Here is a 27,919-nt window from a genome sequence, read left to right on the forward strand (position 1 = left end):
CATACAAATGACTTCTTAATATGTTATGCTAGTCCGAAATATCTGACGTTTCCCTGGCTTTTATTTTATGATTTTGATATTTTACGTGCCTTACGTTAGGACTTATGTTATGTATTACATTAAAAAATGAATTTAATTAAATACCGGTATGCAACCCACCCTACAACCCACCCACCCCAAAAATTAAAAATGAAATTATGGTGTTTTTTTTTAATTATTATTGAAGAATTTTATCATGAAATACTGATCAACCGCATTTTTTCGGTTCAACTAAATGGGGAACTAACCTTTGTAAAGGTCTTGTATAAGTAGCATCTGTTGTAGATGTCAACCCTGAAATTTAAAATCCAAAAATGTCAATAAATACACAATATTTTGTAACACGGAAGTAGAATTAATTAATGGGATTTACTTTTACTTCTTACCGACAACAAACCCAGAATCGCATAGCTTTTTCATTTTCTCGCCAATCTGAATCTCGAATTCCTTGATGAGCTCTTTAAGTTTCACAAGATCTCCATTTATTTTTCTGGCATACTCGGCAACTCCTTTGATGCAGTTCGCAGACCCTCTAGTTTCATCACTAACTTCCTTACTGAAAGTCAGAAAGTCTGCAGTAGAAGCTAAAGAATTCTCTAATTTTCGATGGATTCTTACTCTTTCCGAAATTTGCGACAAAGCATTGATGTCTGCCATGATTCAAAAGACAATATTCACGACTAGGACAGTTTGTTTTTCTGCGTACCAGATAACATTATTATTGAACTAAGGTAATACAAGTTGAAACTTAACAAAGTTATTTAAAAGACCTGACCATGAGAGCGATCAAATATACCAACAAGAGTACCTGTGTTGGATTGCAGTTTGTAAAAAACACGCGATGTATTCTTTTTTCCAAAAGAAGCTGCGATTTAAATTACAAGAATATTTGTTTAGAACCAAAGACCAAGACATACTTGAAAATTTCATGGAATTGCTTAGGGTGTTTTGAATTCAGAGTTATTTTTTGGTAAATACAGCGTAATTTTCTGGAAAGCTATATTCATTTAATTATATTGGATTACAAGTAGGCCTTGGATTTAAAGACATCTGCCATATTTTCAAGATATAAAGAACTGATATGTGTTATCTTTTAATTAATGATCTTGATCGATGCATGATGCTTAAATAACATAAGACACTTGACGCATTCAAAGAACATTACAAAGTACGATAATTATCGAATAAAAATTGCCATTAAAATTCATATGAAAAGTGACTGGCAATTACTAGTATTTTGAAATAACTGTAAAAATAAATTTTGGACGTACCAGGCCTGTAGTATTGATGGGGTTCCTTTTTTCTCCAAACCAAAGTTTTTACTTTTGAAAATGTTTTTTACAAAAAAAATTTGTTATTAGCAGTAAATTATGGTAATTTTGTAATGTGTTTTTAAGCAAATAGCTGTGAAAGGAAGATGAGCAAATATAATTTGGCTTAAATAAAACACTTTTTTTTTTCAAAATAAGCTCGATCTAGTACTCCATTTATTTAGCATTGTCTGCTTTATTTTCAATTGTTTAGTACGCTACTGGAGTTATCTTCCTTTGAATGGTTTGGTTCTTTAACAAACAGAAAAAAACGTCAAAGAATTTTATTGTGGCAAAAATGGGACAGGTCTGTGGTTCCAAAGGCACAAATAATTAGATGAGTAATTACCAATGCTAGCTGTCTGACTCTGGTAAAGTAATGGATGGACGACCAATGCAAAGAACTATCCTCTCCATGTCATATGCCCTGAGTTAACACAGTAATGTTTGCCACATCATGTGCCCTGATTTAACACGTTGACGTTGGCAACGTCACGTGCCCTGAGTCAACATGTCCGTTACCGTTTGCAAAACAAGTACCGAAGATCAAGGTACATGTACTTTGTAAACTTAACTTAGTCATTTGAACTAATCTTTAGAACTGTGAGGTTTTTTTATGATAACGTTATGTTGCAGGACCTGTTTTTGTCACCTTCGCAACGTGACATTCCTCTGTGACAACACATCGTTGGCCGTGGCAACCTGTTAAATCAAGGCCCTGACGTGTAAAACGTTAACATGATAGCTCAGGTCACCTGAAACGGCAAAAGCGCCTTGACTCAGAGCACCTAATGTGGCCAACGAACGTGTTGACTCAGGGCACCTGGTGTGGCAAACAGCAACGGACGTGTTGACTCAGGTCACCTGACATGGCCAACGGATGTGTTGACTCAGGGCACCTGACGTGGAAAACGGCAACGAATATGTTGACTCAGGGCACCTGATGTGGCAAACGGCAACGAACGTGTTGACTCATGGAACCTGGTGTGGCAAACGGCAACGGACGTGTTGACTCAGGGCACCTGACATGGCCAACGGATGTGTTTAGTCAGGGCACCTGACGTGGCAAATGGCAACGAAAGTGTTGACTCAGGGAACCTGGCGTTCCAAACGGACGTGTTGACTCAGGGAACTTGGTGTGGCAAACGACAACGAATTTGTTGACTCAGGGAACCTGATGTGGCTAACGACAACGAACGTGTTGACTCAGGGAACCTGGTGTGGCAAACGGCAACGAACGTGTTGACTCAGGGCACCTGACGTGGCAAATGGCAACAAACGTGTTGACGTATATGGCACCTGACGTGGACAAAGGTAAAAAATTTGTGGTATTCCAACAAGCAAAGGTTATATAGGCAAAGTTTTGCGGACAAACAGACAGACGGAAAGACATGGCAAAAGTTCTGTCTCTTTTTTATTACAAGGCCATTAAAAATGATTTTAAAAATAGGTGGGGAAAAAACAATAGCTGTCATACATATACTAGTTCGAAAATCCCTATAATTCCCAAAAACTAGTTACAGACATTAGAAAGGAAGATGAAGTGATCATGCTTACTTTATATTTTCGTTTTAGTCTGAATAATACTTTATAAATTATTGATGTTTGATAACCATTTCATTAAGCTTAGATTTGAAAAAGTCTTAATTTTTTAAATAGCTTTCAAATGTTATTATGTTGGCCAAAGCAACTGCGAAATCAAAAAAAAAAAAAAAAAAAAAATACACACAGTGTACTAAACGTGCACATTGGCAAAACGGAAAATATTTCAACAATACGGATGGATTTCCACTATTTATGGTATTTTGTCTGCTTCAATCGAACTTCCTATCTGTTGAGTTTGGAAAATTTACCTATTTCTCAGGACATTGTTTAAATGTTCATTCATGATATAGACCAAAGTGTAGAATGAATTGGGGATTTCCAGTTCATTCTTTGAATGGTCTACAACCCTTGATATACTGATCTCTCTGTTCAAGCTATTCAAAACCAATGAGAAATTGTGGCTATTTACAATTTTCTCTCGAATCAAGTTTTGAAAATTTTCAAGTAATTTAATATTGATAAAGTCATTCATACATTCCGGTATTATGAATGAATGTAGACACGTACGCCATCATATGAAAAGATACATTTGATATGCGCAGGCAATCAATTCGAGATGACAATGAAATGAATTCCATTTCATACATTTTTAAAACTAATTCAGAAATTTTGAAAAGGAAAACACCTTTCCTCTCAGAGTAGTTAAACAATTTACGGTGATAAAAAAAAGACATTCCATGAAATTCAGCCAGATTTAAGCGTTTACATGTACATTGTATATAAAGATGATTTTTAATATAAAATTTTGCTCCTCCTGAAGTGTGTAAAACAAGCACTCTCGAGTCTTAACAGTGATGAGAATCCAAATCTCTCTCTCTCTCTGAGAGAGAGAGAGAGAGAGAGAGAGAGAGAGCAAAGGAATTTTTATGAGATTGATCACTGTATTATCTCATGCAAACTTTACAGTGCTCGTTTTTTTAATATAACAAAGTAGAAAATATATTATATAGATATGTATTTTGAAAAAAAAAATTAACAAGTTTTTATAAATAGTATTTTTTTTTCATACTTTACAGTGAAATTGACATTTTTTTCTAAGTACTAGTAATTAATATTCCTCTTCATCGTAAGTATTATTCACTCGATCCTTACTAAATGAAGAATAAAATGAATCACCGGAAATCCCTAAATTGTGTCACTGATTCATAGATTAAAATATAAAATGTGCTTTTTTGGGTCTAAAATCTAAACATATATTTAAAAAATCAATTCAAATAGTCAGATAAAACTTATACTGTATATAATTCCTTTAAACCGTTACAAAATATGAAAAAATTTTGATTTTTTTTAACATTTCACGATGCAGCTTTTTCTTGAGAATTTGAATGTAAACTTGAAGGTCATATTGGGATGATATTTATATCATATTGTAGCACAGACACTTATTTCGGTAAAAAAAAAACCTTTAGTATAATAAAAACACAGGTACTTATTTCGGTAATAATTTTGATAACCCACAGTATAATGTTATTATTATTTTATGGTTTAAAAATTTATTACCGAAACAAGTGTCTGTGTTTTTTACTACTATTTTAATTTCCACAATGATTTTGAATTTAGAATTGTAGTCCAAATCTAAGTTATGCAACTAAATTCGTAACAACAGTATTATTTTCTCTTTCATTTGCATGGCATATTGCATAATATATTTATAATTAGCTTGCTAATTTCTTGCACAATAAAGGGCTTTGGGAGCATGCAAGAACTTGTTATGGACAACATTTTTGACGAAGTTTAAAAAAGAATGAAAAAAAAAATCATTTCTCTTTTCTTGCAAGGAATTTAAACATTGCATGCTTGTGAATAAATGAAAGGAGATTTTGGCATTTCCCATAATTATAAAAGTCTGGATCAATATTGAAGTCCGTATGTTTTAGGGAAATTCCATCTTTTTTCACGTTACAAAACACGTTCAAATTCCCAGAAGTCAAGAATGAAATAAATACTTCATGTAAATCGTGTTTAGGCCTATTCAGTGATAATCAATTAAACATGCAATAGTGTATAAATTTCAAATTATATTTCTCAACGTGCATTATGCATATAAAAATAGGCAAGTAATAATTAAACATGCAATAACTGTTCAACAATAGAAGATCACTGTAAAAACCTACAATGTGGAAACAAAACTCTTTTTTTCTAAATGTGCATTATGCATATAAATACAGGCAGGTAGACTGGAACACCGTAGTGCTATAGGTTGAAACGTCAAACATACTAAACGGAGTCGCCGGCGTGGCCCAGTGGTTAGAGTGTTTGCTCTAGAGTCGCAGAATGAGGAGTTGATCCTCTAGTCACTTGTTTGAATCCCACCGCTGGCCCTGGAGACTTCAGTCTTCTCCCTCGAAGGAAACCGTAATGAAAATTAATAGAAATATATTGAAGAAGACATGTTACCCCCTCCCTCCTTTCGAAAATCATTGCCTTTAAAATTCATAAGAAAAGTAACTGTCAATGATTTTGAAACATTGTTATGTATTAAATAAAAAATGGGGATTCGTGCATGTTTCGGGGGACAGAGGTCCCTCTTCCCCAGACATAACCTTTTACGTTTAAAACTGTTCAGAAAGACTGCTCTCCTAACATTTTGATGTTACATGTCATTGAAGAAGCATCGTTTTTGAAAGGGGAAACCCGAGAAATTTTTTAACCTACCCGAAAAAGCTTGACAAATAAAGGGGGAAATTTCCCTTTTCCCTGTTTCCTGTTTCCCTATACGAAAAATCCTATTTCGAGGGGGTGGGAATATGTTCTATTACTACTTTAAGTACCATTTTTTTTACACTCCATTACCCTCATGGGGAGGGGAAGGGTCAACACGTTGTTGTTGTCGCTGACCACTTTAGAGGCCCTGAGTCAACACGTTGTCGTTGGCCACTTTACGGGCCCTAAGTCAACACGTTGTCGATCGTTGCAGTTAGCCATTTTTTGGGCCCTCAGTCAACAATTGTCTTTGCCGTTGGCTATTTTAGAGGCCCTTGATCAACAGGTTGTCGTTGACTATTGACATCGTGTTTACTCAGCGCACATGACATAAAGCAACATTGTCATCAAAAATTCAAATCAAGATTATTTTTAAAGTTCATGATTCAAAGTCATAAAAAGTGAGAAATAGGATCATGCTTATCTTGCTTGTCTTTGTGGATTGTAGCTTTCAAACATGCTTATGTAAGCCAAAGCAGCAATGGAAGAAATTGAAAAAATATACATATATACATGTACATGTATTTCAAACTGCCAAAGCGGAAAATCTTTCAACAATACGGAAGGATGTCCACAATTTATGGCATTATGATTTTGTCTGCTTCAGTAAAACGTCCTGTCCCTTGTATTAGAAAAATTAACTCCATTCTCCAGACTTTGATTAAATTCCCATTCATTATTATAGATATACACGAAGATCAAAAAGTAGAATAACTAGGGCTAGGTGTTTTCCCAATTTATTCTACAACCAACTCTTGACATTCTACATGATACTCTCTCTCTTTCTCTCTCTCTCTCTCTCTCTCTCTCTCTCTCTCTCTCTCCAAGCTATTCAATATTAATGAGAACTTGGGAAATTTTACAATTTTCTCTCAAATCAAGAGTCTTGACATGACTCAAGCCATTCACTATCGATAAAGCCATTCATACATTCCGGTTTTATGAATGAATTTCGACATGCACGTCATGATATGAAAAAGATGCATTTGACATGCGTAGGCAATTAGATCGAGATAATAAAATGAATTCCGTTTCATTCATTTTTGAAACCAATTCAGAAATTTTTGAAAAGGGGAACACCTTATCTCTCAGAGTAGTTGAATATTTCCTGGTTAAACCATTTACGATAGAGAAACAATATCAAGGGTTTCAGATAATGTAGTAGCTGATTTAACGAAATCTAAAATCTTGGGGGAATTTGTTAAAGGAAAAGTAACATTATTCCATTAAATTCAGTCATACAGAATCATTAATATAAAAACAATTTTTCATATGCACCTCCAGAAATGTATAAAACGAACACTTTTGAGTCTAAATATGGATGGGAACCTATTTTTTTACTCTCTCTCTCTCTCTCTCTCTCTCTCTCTCTCTCTCTCTCAATTAAAGAAAATTAAATATAAAAAAAATGATGAGATTTATCACTGTTTTATCTCCACATTATACATTTCAATGATATTACATTTTTAAATGATGAAATAGAAAATAAATTATAGAGCTATATATTTTGAAAAAATGAAAGAGAATTAAAAAGTATTACTATTATACAAAGAAATTGTCTTTTTTTCTTCTTAGTAATTAATTTTCCTTTTCATTATGTGTTCTTTTTCTTGTATTAATCAACGAAATTCCCTCCTTACTAAAGAAAAGAGTATCGTGAATCACCGGAAATCCCTAAATTGTCTTCCAGCAATTTTTTTGTCATCGATTTAATTTATAGATTACAAATGAATTTGTGATTTTCATATCTACATTTAAAAATTGTTAAAATAGCCAGACCACTCTAGTATATATATTTCATTCAAACCGTTACAGAATAAAAACAATTTTAAATTTGTAAACATTACACGATGTGGTTTTTTTCTGGAGTATAAGGATGTCCAAAGTTTAAAGTCAAAATGGAGTATACAGCGGGAACAAAATCTTAATTATTTTGTAATATATTAATTTTCATAATTTTTACATATGTATATAAGTGCATAGCGATACAAGTATTCCGGGGCGCATTTTACACAAAAATGCTTTTTTTATTTTCATAAACACAAATCTATTATTCATACGTCACCTAGAATTGTATTTTGTTTCCAACATAACTCCCATGTATATCCTTTTTTCTTTGTTACAACAGTTTTTAATTTCTTATGTCCATTTTAAATGTTTCCTTTTTTTTTTGGTATTACAAAAAATTTCATGATATATGATCAAAATCTAAGTCGTGCAACTATATTCGTATCAGTTATAGTATTTTCGTTTATTGCCAAGACACAATGTAAAATATAGACAAGGAACTAATCTAGCAAATTATTGATAAGAATTTGTTTCCAATCCTTTTGATGTAGCCAATAAAATATGTTCAAAACAAAGAATAATTTTCACTTTACTTTTCTTGCAAGGTATGAAAAATTTAAAAAATGACTTTTAAATAAAGGAAAGGCGACTTGGGTATTTCCCATGATTATAAAAGTCTGGATCAATATTAAAGTTCGAATGCTTTAAGGAATTTCCATCTTTTGTCACGTTACACAGACAGTACGTTCAAATTCCCAGAAGTCAGGAAAAAATACAGACATATCGTGATCATCAATTAAACACAATAACTGCTCAACAACTGGATATCACTGTAAAAAAAAAAATGCACTGTTTAAACAAAATTACATTATGCATATAAAAAAGGCAAGTGATAACACGTTAAATATGCAGTAACTGTTCAACAACGGAACATCACTGTAAAAACCTAGAGTGTTGAAACAAAATTCAAATTATATTTCTCAATATGCATTATGCAAATACAGACAGGTAGACCAGAACACTGAAGTGCTGGGATAACACAAAGCTAAGTACAGAGTTGCCTGCGTGGCGCAGTGGTAAGAAGCTCTCGATTCGCGGAATAAGGAGATCCTCGCTTGTTCGAATCAAGTTGTGGGACGTGGAGACCAGTCCCTCGATTAAGGCCGTAATGAAAATGAAAAGATTGAAGAAGAAATATCATCCACTGCAGTGATCATCCCCTTTCTCTTAATTCCTAGAGAGAAATGTTTATGGACTCTTAATATTTGTATTTTTTTAAAAATTGGAAACAAAGTGATATTTTGTACATTAAAGATATAAGTATTTAGAGAAACAAAGGAAATATATGATATCAATTATTTCTTGAACAAATTTAATAGAAAGAATAATATATTATGTGAATATTATATGTTTAAAAAAAAGCTGGTAAAGATTATAAACAAAACTTTGACTGTTCTTATGCTATATACGTGAAAGTGAAACCAAATGTACATTTTTTATTTTTTTTTTAAATTGTAAAATCAATACGAGATAAGAAGCAATTCTTATTACTCAATTTTTATTGATATGAAATTTCAAAAAGCTTTGTTGGAAAAGAGATGGACAAAAATATTAAATGTTCAGGATGCTTGTATATGGAAAAAATATTTGTAAAAAAACTCGAATACAGTGTGTATATACGAGAAGAGAGAATCAGAATTTAAATATAAATTATTACATTGTATTTTGAACAACAATGTTTCTGTAAGCAAGTGGAACAAAGATATTTCCCTTCTAAGTGAAAATAGTGAAGATGATATGAAACATTTACTGTTTTATTGTAAAATTATTAAACCCATATGGGGAAAAAATGAGCCTTTTCTTAATTTGACATTATATGTATTTGGAAATTAATTGTACGTGGATTTTATAGTGAAAGTAGTGGGAAAACTTTCCTTTTTAATAATTTGATAGCATTTATAGCTTCACTGTGTATAAATATAAGATGAAATGTAGACTACGAAATGAAAAAAAACATCTTTAAAAAATCTACATGACTGATATCTATGCTGTATATTCAAAATAATGTGTCCTTAGGAAAATTGGTCAGATTAGAAGTAATATTTATAATGATTTAGCTGATTTTTTGCTATTTAATACTGATATCGGATATAGTGTTAAGTATTGATATGTTTGTGACCTATTAGGATTTTAAACTAGAGGTATACTGTGAGCAATGAGCTCACTAAATGATACCCATATGAATATATTGGCAGTGTCCATGTTTTTCTATTGGAAACCCCAAAAATATGTCGGATCAAAACGCAAAATAGGAGGTGCGCGATGGCAATATGTAATAAAGATTATGTGAAAGTCTCCTCAAATTTCATTCAGTGGTATGAAAGGATAAGAGATGGGTACCCCAGAGCGTAACAGACGGACATCCCGATTAATATCTACCCTCCCGCTTTTCAAGGGGGGGGGGTAAAAACAATTGTGAGCATGTGTACGGTGACCATTTTTGCAAGTGTTAAGAAAGACTATCAGAGAACTCGATCAGAAATGAAGCGGTGAACAGTGACACTGGCCAGTCTCGAAAAACAAACCCTCTTTCTTAGGCTTCGTGCCCCCCCCCCCCCCCCCCCCCCCCCCCCCGTATTCTTTCAGATCATTTGTATAAAGACATAAAAATAATTTCTTATACAAAGGCCCGATTATGTAAAATAAAAAAAAAGTCCTTTCCTTTTATCATGACCATTTCTTTAAATGGCACGGTTGATTATACCCCCCGCTTGAAAAGTGGGAGGGTATAAGATAAGATAAGATAAGATAAGATAAGATTTATTAATACCAATTTGGGGCCCATCAGGGCATACAAGAAATAAGGAAAAAAAAAACATACAAGCAGAAATTCAAAATTGATAGCAGTATTTAACAAAAGATAAATGATGTTACAGCAGTTGGGGATTACAACATACATAATCAATATACTGTAAATAAAAGTTTGTTTAAAGTATTTCTATATATTACTCTTTTGTATTTATTTGTTTCTTTGTTTAACATTGCATAATTTGCTATTTCTTATTTTAAAGATATTGATTAAAAAATTACCCAGCTTGGTAAGCAACATGTCATCTTCATTAGACATAATCCATAAAAATTTTTCTTTATTTGTTAAAGTATAGAAATTTTTATTACTTTTAGCAATAATATTAAAAAAGTCATCTCTATCATGCTTATATAATGGACATTCAATCAGTGAGTGTATCTCATCTTCCACACAGTTCATGTCGCACATTCTACAAATTCTTTCATTTCTTGCAAGGGTGGTTTGCTCTCCAGCAGAGTTTAGTTTTTTTTCGTACCTTCCACTTTCTATTCTGAGGTTATGTGAACTCACTCTAAATTTGCATATAATTTTTCTTTGTTCAAAATTTTTTAATAATAAATACTTTTCAATTTCAAAACTTCTTTTTATATAGAAATATGTTGTAAGTTTACCCGATAGACAACCATCATCTCTTTGTTTAAACCAATATTGAAGGAAATCTTCTCTAATAATTTTTTTCAGATGTTTCTTTAAAGTTATTAGTTTCATTGATTTACATCTTGACAAATCTATGCCCATTCTGTTACAGAAATATGTTACATTTGAAAACCAACTATTTACATTACAACTGTCCAAGATAATGCTTTCTTTGTATGCACTGTATAACAAAGAGTTTTCAGGCATGTTTTCCAGTCTGTGCCAGTAAGATATAATTGCTATAATAATAGAATAAAATATTGGTTGTCTACCCAGTTCAGAGAGAACTGCAATATTGGTACTTCTTTTCCCTGACCCTATGATAAATTTGCAAAATTTCATATGAAGATTTTCAATCTCCCAATCTTTAAATATATCAAATAAACATTTTTCTTTTCTTTGCATTGATGATGACAATACACCCCATATTTCGGATCCATAGGTAGCTATTGGCTTGATCATGTGATCAAATAGATGAAGTAAAGTTTTAATGGGTGGATCTGTTGATTTTATATCTTTGTATATTTTAAATGATGACTTTAAAGCTTTGTTATATAAATTACACCTTGCTTCTTTGAAAGAACCAGAATTTGAGAGTATTATACCTAGGTATTTATACGTTTTTACACATTCTATATTAATACCATTAATTGAAAATGTTTCTTTTAATAAATGCCCACTTCTGTTGAAAATAATTACTTTTGTTTTGTTAACATTGATTTCCAAACACCATTCTTTACAATATTTGTATAACATATCAAGTTTTTGTTGCAGGGCTAGCTGGTTGTCAGATAATAATACTAAATCGTCTGCATATAATAAAGCTCCTATTTGCTTTTTGAAAAGTGAGACTGAGTTAACAACATCTTCATTTAGTAAATTTGCGAGATCATTTAAGAATATTTTGAATATATTCGGGCTTAAGACATCACCTTGTCTTACTCCTAGTTCAGGTGAGAAAGGTTGGGTTAATTTATTATCAATTTTAATCGAGATATAACTGTATTTGTACATACTGCATATTATTTTGTAGAATAGTCCATTTATATTCAATTGAAGAAGTTTAAGTTTTATGCCTTCGTGTATTATTGTATCAAATGCTTTATGGAAGTCAACGAAGCAAGCATACAAACGTTTATTACCTTTGTTGGTGTATTTGTCGATCAGACATTTCATTACAAATAAATGATCCGAAGTTCTAGCTTTTTTTGAAAATCCTATTTGGCTTTCGTGAATGATGTTATTTTCCGATAAAAAATTATCTAATCTATTGTTAAGTATTATATTGAAAAGTTTGCCAATACTGTTGGTAATGGTTATGCCTCTATAATTTTGGGGTAATCGGGGATTTTCTGATTTAAAAATAGGTGTTATATAACCTTCTACCCATTTTCTGGGATAAATTCCGGAAGTGAAGACATTGTTAAACAATTTTAGAATACAAGGATTCATGTAAATTTGTGCTACTCTCAACATTTCGTTGGTAATATTATCCAGGCCAGGGCTTTTATCAGATTTTATACTAGACAAAGATTTTTGTAATTCCTTTAAAGAGATTTTAAAGTCTAGTTTACTAAACGATATAAAGTTTGGTCCATTTTCAAGTTCCTTAATTTTATTTTGAATAATTTGTAGTCTCTCTGAATGCTTATTAGGCAGTTTAAACAGGGTACTAAAGTAGTTATGCCACATATCTGGTTCAATACATTTCTCAGTTTTTTCCTTATTCCCCTCTTTGGCTTCTCTGATTGATGCGACTAAATTCCAGTATTCTTTAGGATTATTTTCCTTTAGTTGATCTAACTTGTCGAAAATATTTTGAACAAACTGTCGTTTTTTGTATTTATTTAATTTAGCATACACTTTTTTAGCTTTGAAATAAGACCCTCGTATGAAAGGGTTGTTAGGAAATTTAGATATTAAGATAGCCTTTTCACTAAGTTGTTTCTTCATTTTCCAAAGATCTGAATCAAACAATTTTTTGTTAACTTGTTTATTTTTATGAACCTTCTTATTTAGTGATAATTTTGCTACTTTTTCAAAAATGTTATGGATATCATTTGTAGCTTCATTAATTTCCTTTTCATTCATTTGTATATCTTTATTTAAAAAGGTTTGTATGTCTTGTTGGATAATAGGGTGTGTAAAAAAGTTCTGGTAGTGGCTTATTAGTGAACTGTTCCATTTGTAACGAATAGGCATTTCTTGAAGATTATTGTTATTTATCTCCCTTGTAAAAGATGATAGTATTTTTAGTGAAATTTTACAATGACAATCAGAGAATGGTAAAAAATCATATACATGAAAGTACATAATATCGTCAAGTAATTTCTCTGTTACAATAAAGTAATCGACAACACTTGAACCTGCATAGTTATGGCAAGTAAATTTTCCATATGAATCACCAAAAATTCTACCGTTAACTATTCTCATCTTATTTGCTATACACATTTCTAACAAGTCTTTACCTCTATTATCTAATGTGATATCTCTATTTTTCCTATCCCCAACTGCTATATCTACATTATAAAAGTCTTCTTTAATTGGAATGTGTGAGGTATTATCTCCTTTTATGTAATCAGGTTCATTACCAGTTCTGGCATTAAAATCTCCAGTAAGTATAATATCACCCATATCTCTATACTTAATAATATCTCTCTCCAGTATTTCTAGTATATCATTATTATTTCTTAAATAACCTGATGTGTAGGGAGGAATGTAGATCAAACATAAGTATATGTCTGATTTAAAATTGAAGAATTCTTTTTTAAGCTTTAACCATTGAAACTCTGTGTTTGTATTTTGAAGTACTAAAATGCCCTTTCTTATGTTTTTCTTTATTAAAATTCCTAAACCTCCAAAGTATCTGTTATTCTTTGACTTATCTCTACAAACTGGGTAGTAAGAAAAGTTATCCACTTCAAGGGTAGTATTATAGCCTATGTGTGTTTCAGTGAGTAATACAATATCAAAATTTTTTATCTGATCTATAAATTTGTTATCTGTACATTTATTTATGCCGTCAGTGATCATACCTCCCACATTCCATGTACATATGTTTAAATAGGTTTCAGCTCTACTCATTGTATTTATAACAATTAATATAATGAGCTATCTTGAATAATTATATGGACAGTTTTGTTTTTCTTTTTTAACAAAAACAAAAACAAACAAACAGAATCTATCAATAAAGATTTGTTCTGATTATAAATTCACAATCTCTTTTAATAAAGATTTGTGTACTGACTAAAAATCCACAAAAGCTATGTGTTATGATATAGCTAAAAGAAAACTTAGTGCCAGGGTCTGCCTCGGTAAGCATGGTAAGGCCGGAAGTCTCTCCAGTCATTATTTTGGTATGGGTTCATGTGCTGGTTTGTTTTCCAGGACGGACGATATGGGTTTGCTCCTTTGTATGGAGCATTCTTGCTCTTATATAACGGTTGTCTCTTGTAGCTGCATGCCTTGTCGATCGCTTTTTTTAAATTGCAGAATCGGCATTTCCGTCCGTCCGTCTGTTACGCTTTGGGGTACCCATCTCTTATCCGCAACTCCTCTCATATCACTGAAGGAAATTTAATGAAACTTTCACAGAATCCTTATTACATATTGCCATTGTGCACCTCTTATTTTACTTTTTGATCTGACAAATATATTTGAATTGTATTTTCCAGAGCAAAACATGGATACTGCCATTATATTCATATGGGAGGCGGGGGTATTATTTAGTGAGTTCATTGCTCACAGTACCTCTAGTTTAAATTGAGTAATTTACAAGAAAGTCCTATCTTTATATAAAGTAAACTAGAGGAACTGCACATGAGCAAAGAGCTCACTAAATGATACCTCTGCCGCCCATATGAATAAAATGGCAGTGTCCATATTTTTCTATGGGAAATCCAAAATATGTGTCGGATCATAAAGTAAAATAGGAGGTACACAATGGCAATATGTAATAAAGATTATGTGAAAGTCTCCTAAAACTTCATTCAGTGATATAAGACTAGATGAGGTCACAAAATGTTACCCACCGCCTCCCATATGAATATAATGGAAGTGTTCATGTTTTGTTGTGGGAAACCCAAAATATGTGTCAGATCAAGAAGCAAAATAGGAGGTGCACAATGGCAATATGTAATAAAGATTCTGTGAAAGTTTCATTAAATTCACTAAGTGGTATAAGAGGAGTTGCAGATAAGAGATGGGTACCCCAAAGCGTAACAGACAGACGGACGGACGGACATACCAATTACTATATATCCTCCCGCTTGTCAAGCGGGGTATAATAAAACTAGAGGTACTGTTCGCAATGAGCTCACTAGCTATTTAATGATACCCCCGCCTCCCATATGAATATAATGGGAGTGTCCATGTTTTTGTTGTGGGAAACCAAAAATATGTGTCAGAACAAAAAGTAAAATGGTGCACAATGGCAATATGTATGAAAAATTCTGTGAAAGTTTCATCAAATTTCATTCTGTGGTATGAGAGGAGTTGCGGATAAGAGATGGGTACCCCAAAGCGTAACAGACAAACGGACGGGTGGACGAACGGACATACCGATTACTATATTCCCTGTCGCTTTTCAAGCGGGGAGTATAAAAAATCAAAAACAAAATTAAAAGTTTACAGGCAGACGGACCAGAAAAAATGTGATCAGAAAAGTCCACTCGAGTATTCGGCTCAGGTTGGCTCAACCTGAAGTTATTTTTGGTTGTTGTTATAGACACTTCCAGACCATTAATCTTCCCTCCCCTTTTCAACAATTTTGGATCCGCCATTGTATTTTGTGCTTTGAAGTTGTCATTCGTCGGACGAATCCATATTACTTGAGCTTTTTTAAAAAGTTGTTTTAAATATAAAAGTTCCAACGATAAATCTAACTACAAAACTTGAAATAGAAAGTATGGATAAGTGGAAAGAACACAAAACAGCTGACGATGATTTACGGATTATTATAGCAATAGGCAAGTCTAAAAAAAAAGAACTAGGTCAGAATAGGGCTATGACCCTTCGTTTGAGTCTAAAAATAATTATAACCGATAAATGAAGGCAATAATTTGCATAAATTGCAAAATCCTTAATACCTATTTGTTTGTTCATTGTTTTCTGGTCATGTAAAATAGTTTTCGCTGCAGTTTTCGGAATAGGAAACTATAGTGTTAGCAAGGAAATTATTTTTTTTAAGAATGAGGAAGGATAAATTGTTTTGTTGGCATTTGGTCAGATTTTAATTGAACTTCCTATTTTCCTTGTACTCGGGAAATTTTATTGCAAATTTCAGGAATTTTAACAAATGTCCGCTCATAAAATGGGACAAAAATTAGAACAACTTGATTTAATTCAATGAGAATTCGTTCTATATATATATTACTTGCGATTTTATTCATTCATAACTCACTCAAAATTTTCACATTTCATATTTTGAAAATAAGAAAACAATTTTTTTTTCAAATCGTTCAGAGTTAAACACGGTTGTTAGTGCTATCTTTTCCCCTTTAGATGAATGGATTTTGATACGCCAAAATAAAGGTTGTAAGGGGGAGAAATGTGATGTGTTGTGGAATGAATTTAATGAATGAAATAAAATACAGTCCCGTCATTCTAAAGATTAATTATTTAAAATGCAATTCAGCAAAGAATTCTAAACAGTTGTCTTTAATATAATGCAAAATTCAGTCATACAAGGATTAAATTTTGTTATTAACATACATGTATTTTATTGTATAATTTATACAAAGGGATTGGTTACAAGTTCTTGCAACTTAAAAAAACCTTTCCCTGAATTAAATTTCCTGTTATAGCAAATTAATTTACCAATGAGACTACAGTGTATATACTTATTTTGACCTGAATCTTTAAATTGGTTGAACTACGTGAATTGGTTGAACTACGAAGTCTGATCATACCGGCATTTCTAATGTTATACATGTAAATCTAACAAAGACATTGAGCGGCATGCAGACCAACTTCTAAATTTACGTCAAGATTTTCGATTTTTACAAAATTCGGACTTGCTGGTTGAAAAAAAAAAACGTACAGTGTGTATGATTTTGAGATGTGTATAATTTTTTGTGTAATTTTAAAAAATTTTCTTATGAAAATTAGAAATATTAGGTTTTAACAATGGTTATTTTTCCTATTAGTTATATATTTGCCTTTGTTGTGTCATCCTTGAACACTAAAATAAACCGTCTCTCGGTCTATCTGCCTTTACTCATATCGTGCATAATGCATGTACCGGTATGTAATATAAATATATTTTTTTCACTGTGTAGATCTTTTTAAAAAATGATATTCAGTTGTTGATAGTTAATGCATGTGCGTTTATCACTGAATAAACAAGATTTATTGATGTCTCGACTTCAGGGGATTTAAAACATGTTTTGTAACGTGATAAAGGACGGGATTTCCATAAAGGCTTATGAACTTTAAAATTGATCCACACTTTTTTAATCTTGGGAAATACCCAGAATCGCCTTTCCTTTATTAACAAGCATTTTTCCAATTTTCCGTACCTTTCAAGAAAAAGGAAAGTGAAAATTGTTCTTTTGGGTATTTAAGCAGGCTATTCCTATTACACACTGATAGTTTAATTGAATTTTAATTTCATTATAAAATTAAAATAAGTACATGATTATCTAAATATACCCGGTACATGTATCAAGTAATATTAATCTATTTTCATTCATATTAAAGAATCATTATATATATTGTTTAGTCATTTTCCCCAGAAAAGTTGCAAGAAGGATTATTGTGCTAATTTTTCACCTTTATCGAATTCTCTGACAGTCTTTCAATTCTACCTCTCCCCCTTTTCCCCCAAAAATATCTTTTGGAAAATGGACCAAAAAAAAAAGTAAGTCTTCGCAAATAAAGAATCATGATATTGCAATATAGACGTGTTCCAATGCTTCAGACATGTACGTCTTCGCAAATAAACAATCATATTGCAATATAGACGTGTTCCAATGCTTCAGACTTGCTTTAACTCGTAAGTTAAAGGGAAATTTCGGGTCATTTTGATGACACAGATTATTCAAATCAATAGGTCTACAGTAGTATATATTCTCCCTGCGGAGTGTCTTTAAAAAGCCAAACTTGTTTCTTTCAGAGTTGCATTGTGTTATCTTTGGTTTTTCCAACGTTCACTCAATGTGTTCTTTGTTAAAATATTTCAGGATATGATATATCATTCACATTGCATGTGAGAAAAAAATCATCTGAATAAATCAAGACAAGGAAACAAAATGACATTAATTTATTCCAACTACATTTTCTATTGAATGTCAACTACACTTTAATAGCGGAAGTCGATCCGACCTTACCGAATTGACGGCAGATCGAAAAGATCATTTAAATAGCTAAGTTAAATAAGCATGATAAATATGATAAATAACAAATTCCCCGGATATACACTCTCAGCCAATCACAGTGCTGCGTACAGCCGGGTTGACTGGGTGCAGAAGTACGAAAAAATGTACATCACAGAACCTCCCTGAGAAACAAGTTTTTATTATTATATACTAATAAACAGCTTATGTTTCTTCATCTTCTTCACTAGAACTCGAAGTCAGAGATTCAAGGAAGTCAATGTTAGCGTTATGGCTCACGAGAAGTTCTGAAATATCGGAGCGCTGGCGCTCAACTGCTACCATTAGGGGAGTTACACCATTGTACATCTTCTTGTCTATGGAGATTTTGGGTTGCTCTAATAATGACGAAACAATGTCTATTTTGTTGCCTTTAGTAGCCAAATGTAGGGCGGTCGCGCCACTTTTTCCATCACCGACGTTCACATCAGCTCTTGATTTCAAAAGAATGTCTACAATTTTGGTGAATCCCCCAAGAACGGCTACATGCAAACAAGTGTAACCTTCATAGTTCCTTACATCGAGATTTTGAATAGCTCGCGATTCTCGGTGTTTCAGAATTTCTTTTACCATGGTAACGTTTCCAGACCGACATGCAATATGAAGTGCCGTGTCCCCGTTGTGGTCAAACATTTCGGGATTAGCACCATTGTCTAATAAAAGTTTGACAATCTCGACCTGTTTCATCAAGACGGCAAGATGTAACGGCGTTTGCCTGAGCTTGTCGTTGTAAATATCTAAGCACTCAGTCCATGGCGCCACTTCTATGAACACCTTTGCCAACATGACATGTCCTGAAATTATTGCAAGATGGAGGAGGGTGTCCCCATCTGCGTCCCTCCCATATATCAAAAAATCGTCATCCGTGAATTTCTCCGACTCCTCCTCGCCTTTCAGATCAGTTTCTGGTACGGAATCGCATATTCCTTCGTCTTGATCCTTCGTACATGTAGTACCAAGAGTCAATTTTTCAGAAAACTCTATTACATCTATTTCCACAGATTCGTCTACCGTTGGCTCTCGTTTTTGGGATTGTTTCAAAATTTGATCTCGAATGTCTGTAAGGCAGCCACTATCTTGGGATGTAATGGAGGCTCCGAGACCAGGGTCCGAATCGAATCTCTCCTCAGACTTCAGTTTGTCCAATCTCCCGTCTGATGGTCCAAATTTATGGAAGTTGTCAGCAGGCATAGGCCCTGCACAGCAGTCCTCTTCAAGATCATTAACGTCCATGTTTAGCTGTGTAGAAACTGTTTATCTCAGTCGAATGTTCAAAATTAAAGAATACAATTCAAATCTCGCAAGTTATGTACCGCTTCGGCTAAATTCCCAAGGAATACTGTTTTCGTTTCGATGGACTTTCCACCCAACGTAGAAACTGGAAATTTTCAATCTAACAAAGACAACGCACAAAGGGACTTGTGCGATAGGGAATTCCCGTTTGGATTTCCCCGTCGATGTGACCTAGATATTTGCAGCGAGCGGCGGTTGTCGGCAGTCATACAGCGTATCGAACTTTAACATATATCGTTATTTTATCGAAATAGACTTTTTTTCCTGATGAGTATATTTTAGTTTTACATAAAAAAATTTTAAAAAGATAAAAAGAATATTATTGTAACCGGTAATTTTGACTTCCGAACAAATTATAAATTAATGGAAATTACATGATTAATACATTAATCGTACGAAAAATATTTTTCTTTCATGAATTTCAAAATTGCTTCATTTAATATCACATTAATGAGGAAATCCATTGGCATTAGCAACACCTTAATTATTTGCTTTGTATCTGTTATATTTAGCATGTGGGCGAAATCGTCTTTTACATATTGCATATATATATAAGTAATTTAATAATCCGGTAATCAATACCTATGCGTACGTCAGCCTTTTAAATACATATATAGCCCGTTCTTTTGATATACATTATGTAAGCTTCTGTAAGCTGATTTCATCGACCCTGATCATTACACGAAAGCAAAGAACCAGAAAATATAAATAGTTTTGTAAAAAAAAAAAAAAAAAAAAAAAAAAAAAAAAAAAAAGGTATTTCTACAAATATCTGCGTTTAAAATGGAATTTTAATATTTTACGACGACAGTCGACTTTAAAGGTGCGACCTCTACTTTTTAATGATTATTAAAAAGTATTTTTACTTGTACTTGTTCTGATACGTTAATGTAAAAACAAATACTTATTTTAATATGATGTATATATCTTTAAATTGTTAATTACATATATACATGTAACTGATGATATTTAAAAATGTTCATATTAATGTTGCTGATAAAAAGATAGTAATTATTTCAAATAATTATCATAAAGTGGATTTTAAAAATCGTAAATGATGATGACATAATTTTTTTTTTCTATTTGCCCATATTTTCAAAATTACAATTGTACAAAGTAAAGAGAAAAAATCAACCCCCCCCCCCCCCAAAAAAAAAAATTACATGCTATAATAAAATTTTCTTTTAAAGATTATACGTTTGCACTCTAACAACTTTTAAACTCTTTGTACTTCGTATACCGTACGTGTTCCCCATCTCGTTAAAGTTATTACATGTGGAAACTTCAGTTTTATTTATTAACCCTAAATTTAAGGAGGGGCACGCCTTTACAAATAGGAGGGGTTATGTGTAAGGTGCGCATCTTGAAACTGTCAATTCTATGCGATTATAGCTGGGACTATCTGAAAGAATATTTATTACTCACTTGTTTACATAAGGGTCTTTCCATTTAAACAGGAAAGAAAACAACAATAATACCAAGCTGATAAACCGGAAACACAAGATGAAATTCCTCGATGAGGGTGTGATGTAATAAAAAAAAAAAAACAGCACCCATTTATGGCAATGATAAGAAAATTCCTAAATGTTCATTCTTTTTTTCCTTAGAGCGGGCGGACAGATTTATCTCAATGTTTTATTGAATAGATTTTAAAATATCATATTTGACACTTTGGGGAAGGGGGGGGGGGGGTATTGTGGGGAAGGGGGGGGGGTAATCGAGGCAGCCTTGTTTAAATGGGCTGCAGTTGTGTTCGAGGCGCCAAATTTTCAGTGATAGCTCATTGTCAAATAATTGAAAAAAGTTGCATTTTAACAAACTGAATTGATCAATAAATATAATAGAAGATAAATTTCATAGTTGAATATGGACTTTATTTCACAAGTGGGACAGCTAGAATTTTTTTTATATTAATTTTCGTGAGTGCGATGCACTTTGAAGGTTTTTCTGTCTGTTAGGGGTGTTTTATATAGTTGTATTTACTCTTTCTATTTTATAACAGGTCAGGGATTTTTTTTACCACAATCTTCGTGAAGGGAAGGAAAATTGATGGAGAGATTTTTTTTGAACTTTTGATGTTCTTCCAACATCGTGAAAGAATACCATTTTTATTCCATAAATATTATTTCACTGTTGAAAATTTAATAATTCCATTTACAATGGGCGCTTTTGAATTGATGTAAATATATATCAAAACAGTTACTGCTCTATTCACTAAATGTATATAGTTTATATATGCATTTGATGTGCGCATCAGTTGAAGCAGTAATCAGTACATGCATTCATAATTTATACAATTGATGAGAGTATTGTATCAATGCAGCTATTGTTTACACAATTTCATTTGATATTCAAATGTTGAGAGCGGCTTCGTATGCAATAATTCAGAATTGAAACATGTGAACAGATTTATAATATTCAATTGTTGCTCGCATCAATGAACTGATTCTATAAACTTATCTGAAGTTATTCTGGATTTTTATCTTAATTTGGAGCTTTATATAGTTGTCTAACAAATCCAGGTGGAAGGGGTGAAAGGAAAATAACTTTTTTGTTAATGTTGGAACCATTTTTTTTTTTTGCTCACAGTTAACAATTGTGATAGCGAGAAGGGCATCTATCTCCATATTATATATGACTTTGACACTTTCAGCCTCGTATGCAATATTTCCATTGATTTTATACCCCCCGTTTGAAAAGAAGGGGGGAGGGGTATAGTGGTGGGGATGTCTGTCAGTACGTCCGTCCGTTGCGCTTTGGAGTACCCATCTCTTATCCGCAACTCCTCTTTTACCACTGAATGAAATTTAATGAGTCCTTCACGGAATCTTGTTAAGAAGCTACACCTCTCCCTCGCCTCGTTGTTTACTTGCAGACAAAAGTTGTAATTATATTATGTATGATTTACTGTGGATTCAAACCTATACACGGGGAATCTATTAAATAATTTCGCAGAAGAACAACTCGAAAAAATAAATTACTAGTACTCGAATTCCCGATCAACATGTACATATGCAGTTCAATGTGAAAGTTTTATCGTAATTTGACTTCTGTGATAATTCATACTCGCGTAAAATAAGGAGTCTACATTACATACGCCTCATAACTAAAAAAAAATATGATGGCTATTATCTAATATAAAAAAATCAAAAGAATAAAAAAAGAATTTAACAAAATGCATTGCAATTTTATTAAAAGTGTGTATTAGCATCACAGATTTTTCAAGGAATTTATGTACAATATAAAATAATTTTTATTACTATATATACAAAATAAATTATAAACATTTTAAAAATTCTACGTAATATTCAACTCCTCCAAAATATCATCTCTGTCTATACTCTGTAAGGCCTCCACAACACCTTGAAGATTGTCTTTTCTCATGTGTTTGAGTTTCCTGAGAAGTTGGTAAGTAATTTCATAATGCCCTTCATCTCTGAAGTCCATTTCTACTTGTTCAATGTGAACCTCTTTGAAACCTAGCCTTCGACAGAATTTTTTATAATCCTTTCCTAAATTCTCAGACAGTTTATCACATTCTTCTTCTGTTAATGTTCTGTCTGGCACTGGGTAAAAAAATGAAAATGTCAATAAAATTTAAGTTTTCATTTTTAAAAATGTATTTTTTTAACATATTATCTGGAAAAAAAATACATCTACAAAGAGAAACAATATTTCTTTTCTCTATTTACAAAAGGTTTTTAGTACATTTTTTTTTTCACAATTTTAATGAATTTTTTAAGATCTGTGAATGGACTGCAGGTGAAAGCTTGGGAATTTGTGAAATATTTTTAAAAGTCAATCCAACATTACATGAAACTACATGTACATGCAAGTACATGTGTACTGCTATAATACCAGTATGCTTGTTAAATTTCCCTGATATTAACTATTCTTGTCAACTGTATGGCTTATTCTGATGGAATTTCCACAGATAAGATAGTTGATTCATTATTTTCAGTTTTAAATCTAGAACAGGGAAATTAAATCTGTGTTTACTTTTCCTTCCTTAATTCTACTTCAACTGGTACATTATTCCTAAAACTGTTTTCATATTTGCTTGGTAATTTGTGAATCATCTGCAGATATTTCTTGGGATTCACTTTCTAATGAACAGAATGGAACATTTTCATTTCAATATCATAGTAAAATTTATTATCTATGCATTACTGGCAAAGATTTAGAAGAGGGGAGTGGATAAAGGAAGAGAGTAACAATGTGCATATGCTGAAGCAAATAAGAAAAGACTTTGGACCCACCCTGTGTTAATAGGCTTTTTTCATACATGTATTTGTGAATGAACTTTACTTTTATTACTGTTTTTTTTTTTCTTCTTGTCAATAAAGGACATTCAGATATTAGGCTAAGACCCCTTTTGATCCCTGGTTTGGGTGGGGTGGTGGTGGGTGATCTGCATTTTTTTTTGGGGGGGGGGGGGTTCCAAGGTCTTAGTTAAGCATATAAATTTGATAATTCTGCAAATTCCAGGGGGGGGGGTCCGGATCCCCTAACCCCCCCTCTAGATCTGCTCATGTTACCATATCTTGTCCTTTCTCCGTAGGAGATTTTTTGACTGAGGTGGACCCCCCCCCCCCTTTTTAAAAAAAAATCCTGGACCTGTGCATGAATTGGTTTTGCATGTCTTTAAACATACATACACACACAAAATTGGATGAATTTTTTCCCTGAATTGCTTCAAACTTGCACATGAGTGGGAAGTAATACCTGTAGTATGGCCTACAGTAGTCTATAGTTGTTTTACTTTAAACTTCAGAGAAACGGTGATGCATTCCATAAAATACCTATAAATGGCCCCTGCCTAAATAGGCACCCCCAGGTCTTTTTCAATTGTCAGGAAATAAGGACCCCCTGTACAGTGATTGAATCTCAAGTCCACCAAAATTTGAAGAAAGTAAAAATGAAACTTCAATGCTTATTGGGTAACCTGTACGTTCATGAAAGTGAAAGATTGTTATGAATGACTTATCACTATGTTTTTCAGAAAGTGAAAGTTACCTATAAGATTTGTTCTATTTGGTATTCTCTAATTTCTCAGTGGAAAAATAAACCATTTATGAATTTTGTAATTTGGGTGGATTATCTTAACTTAAAGGAAAGTTAGATAACCTTCTAGTGGTTTTCTTATTTTCTTTTCAAAAGATTTCTTGAAGTTAAAATATGACATTAAATATTATAACTAAAATAACTGCCCCCTTTTTTCAATTTTTCTAAGCACTGGGGCAGTTAATAGGGATTATCTGACATTTTTTCTTTACATTCTGATAATCTTCCCTGCAAACAAAGTCAACAAATAAATTTAACAAAATATTACAGAAAATATTAGAAATAAAGTAGATATATAGAGCCCTGTCATTGGATCAACCCACAGATATATTGACTTCACAGAAAAGTATATCGACCTCATAAAAGGGCTATATCTGTATAATATCCCACCTTCAATCTTCTTCCTGTCCTTTTTCTTGGCTTTTTTCTTCCACTTTGAACTTGACGCACCGTGATCTCCTACTACCATAAAATTCTGATCTCCTATTTGTATATTTGGAAGTTTGTCACTGGGATTTGTACCCAAGTGTAATGTGGTTCTACCCCCTCCTCCTGAAATGACAGCAGAATGAAAAAGAAATCAGGAATGTTGATAAATTACTGTCTTGCAAGGAGATGACCATTACAAGATCTTTCAATTCCACAATTATTAGGCTACTGTCTTCATTCTAATTTCAGTACATGTACTTTAATTTCATTAAATTCATTTGAAATATAAGTATCAGTTCTCTATCCCTCAATTAATGTTAAATCTGTAAGTTTCCTCATCTCTCCTCATATAAAGGAATTCAAAAAAAAGACATATGAGCTAAATTCACTTTTTATTCAGACTTATGGATTTCTCCAAGCTACTTCAGTGTAAAGATACAATTATCAATTTTATACAGTGTCTTATTAACTAATGGACAGTGATCTAAAAAAACTTCGGGTAAATTCATAAAAAATATTGGAGGACAGGAATTCATTGATAAGAATTTTTCAAGTAGACTATGATGTTAATCTGTATATTACGTGTATCAAGTGTACATTGTAGCTTTAAGATACTAGTTTAAATATAACAATATTTCAATTCCTATATTTAGGAGATGCATTTGTGCATGACATAATGATTATTTTTTTTGTAAATTTTGAATTATAAATGATATTTACTGTGTTCAAAATGGATCATTTGTGGTTGATCTCTACTTTGAGATTTCTTTGCTGAATCTGAAGTGCCTGGTCTGGCATCTGTTTCAATCTGGCAAAAAAAAAAAGAAATTCAATTTTTTTTTGTACATATATAGACTAAATACATATGTGACAGTATTCATAGGAATGGAATGGTCATATGATAAAGATGTGAAAGCGAATCACCTCTGACTGACACGGTGCTGCGTCTTCCTCCATGAAGTCTGGAATTGTCCTTGAAGATATTTTTACAGCTTGAAAGGATGAGATCCCTGTCAACTACAAACAACAATAGCTAGTGTATGAGAATATTTCCATACGTACCATGTATTAAACATGTTAAATGCAATGAAAAACTGAAAAAGAATAAAATGTTCATTACCCTCTCATATTACCTATACAATTTAAATAGCTTCTGTTCTGTGATTTATAGTTTTTGTTTCTAACTATATCAGAGACTTATATACCTAGTACTGATATGATAGAGGTCCTTGTTTATAATGAAAATGATCCCAGTCCTGGACTCGGAATTAAGATTGTTTTGCTGTCCTTTTAAACTAAAATGCTACAGCATAATAATTCCATGATGATCTTATATGTCTTACACATATCAATTTCATGTACATATTTTTGCTTAGATAGAATGTTCCATCGTTAAAATGATAAATGTCCTACGGACCCGGTTTGTCCCATGACACAGATTATTCTAACTAATTTTTGTTATGTCATATATGTAACAGACGGAATGCTGTACAACCAGGTAGAAAGTGAGGAAAGAATAATTCAGCCCCTTTTAATACTAGGCCTACTTTTTTCTGTCAAGTAGCTTAATATTAACGGTTATTCTCTATTGAGAAATTGGTTCCTTGGGTGTAAATACTTGAACCTATTTTACCCCTTGGAGTTTGACCCACTTTTAAAAATCTTTAACTTTGGCCATATCTTTTTAAACAAAGTTGAAGGGGTTATTAAAAAGAGCCATCAACTTCTCAATAGAAAAATAGCTTAACGACACCAGGAAAGAAACCAAAAACATACAAAATTGTCGATTGTCATAATCTAAGAATCCTCCTTTCGTAATTCCTAAGTGTTTGGTGAATCAATAAAGAAATTGAATTGAATTGAAGTGCCAGTATTCACTCTCTAACAGGTCTTTCTGTGTTTACGGTGTCTAATTTAAATCTGTTTACCTTAAAAAGATTGTGAAAATTTCCAGATCGCGCAAACCGAAAGTAGAATGGGAAGGCGGTAAAAGTAGTTCGTCAGAATGCTGGCGGTAAAACTAGTAATCTTCATCCCTGTCTCAACTAATTTGCTTCGTTAGATTGTTTATTTTATTCTTAATGTCATAGAGTAGAGGATTGACCTTGCCTTGTATCCCCCCCCCAACTCTTTTAATGCTAAAATAAGATTTTCCAAATAGACTTTCTTAACATAAACAAGAGGTCCGTGGACCTTAACAGTCACCTGAGTAGAATCCTGTCAATAAAGGATTGTGAGAATGGCAACTTGTAAAAGAAAATTAACTGATAGATGAAGATGAATTGCATAGGCGTCGGAACCGGGGGGCCGGGGGAGGGGGGGAGAGGCGTAGCCCACCGTACCGGGAGGTAGTGGCCAACTTTTCTCTCAAGGCCAACTTCCTTTCACTTCAAATGTTTTCCTATATTTCCTTGCTATAAATGTACTGTGGTGAAAAGTGGGGGGGGGGGTCAACCTTCTCTTTAATGGACATTTTCTATAGTTAAGGTAATGTTCGGGAAAAAAGTGGGGGGGGGGGCAGGCCCCCCCCCCCCCCCCCCCCCCCCGGTTGTTACGTGCCTGTAATCGATATATAGTTTTTTTTCTCGTAATAAAATAATAATAAAAAAACATTCATTTTGACCCAGGCTAAACTTAAACAAAGATTTTTAGTTCCTAAAAATCGACGTTCCTAAAAATTGACGTTCCTAAAAATTGATTTATTACTATAATATATTATATTATTTAATACATGATCGAATGGAACAATGTATGTAGGCTTAGAGTAGAGGATTGACATTGCCTTGTATCCCCCCCCCCCCCAACTCTTT

At 32.8% G+C, this 27,919-nt stretch overlaps 3 protein-coding genes across 4 annotated transcripts; all 3 read right to left on the minus strand.

The window, feature by feature from the left end:
* Window positions 1-287: 287 nt before the first annotated feature.
* LOC134261374 (uncharacterized) lies at window positions 288-813 on the minus strand (the record flags this gene model as incomplete). The annotated part of the gene is made up of 2 exons (XM_062743814.1): window positions 426-813; window positions 288-333 (listed from the first exon to the last, which is right to left on the minus strand). Coding segments are annotated over exons 1-2 (317 nt in total), but the record flags the coding sequence as incomplete, so codon positions are not given.
* Window positions 814-18,196: 17,383 nt separating this feature from the next.
* LOC134261371 (NF-kappa-B inhibitor alpha-like) lies at window positions 18,197-19,776 on the minus strand. Its single transcript, XM_062743809.1, has one exon. It carries the CDS (start codon window positions 19,554-19,556, stop codon window positions 18,489-18,491), a length of 1,068 nt encoding a protein of 355 aa, XP_062599793.1. The 5' UTR covers window positions 19,557-19,776; the 3' UTR covers window positions 18,197-18,488.
* Window positions 19,777-22,891: 3,115 nt separating this feature from the next.
* LOC134261372 (receptor-interacting serine/threonine-protein kinase 1-like) lies at window positions 22,892-27,097 on the minus strand. 2 transcript variants are annotated; one of them, XM_062743811.1, is made up of 5 exons: window positions 27,038-27,097; window positions 26,034-26,126; window positions 25,830-25,917; window positions 25,071-25,232; window positions 22,892-23,182 (listed from the first exon to the last, which is right to left on the minus strand). In XM_062743811.1, exons 2-5 carry the CDS (start codon window positions 26,064-26,066, stop codon window positions 22,914-22,916), a joined length of 552 nt encoding a protein of 183 aa, XP_062599795.1. In that variant the 5' UTR covers window positions 26,067-26,126; window positions 27,038-27,097; the 3' UTR covers window positions 22,892-22,913. The 2 variants fall into 2 exon arrangements, with proteins under 2 accessions (XP_062599795.1, XP_062599794.1); XM_062743810.1 differs by lacking the exon at window positions 27,038-27,097 and adding an exon at window positions 26,886-26,975.
* Between the last annotated feature and the right edge of the window lie 822 nt (window positions 27,098-27,919).

Source organism: Saccostrea cucullata, unplaced genomic scaffold (assembly GCF_032062105.1).
Source record: "Saccostrea cucullata isolate Sc308-1 unplaced genomic scaffold, CSIRO_AGI_Scuc_v1 ctg627, whole genome shotgun sequence".
Lineage (NCBI taxonomy): Eukaryota > Metazoa > Mollusca > Bivalvia > Ostreida > Ostreidae > Saccostrea > Saccostrea cuccullata.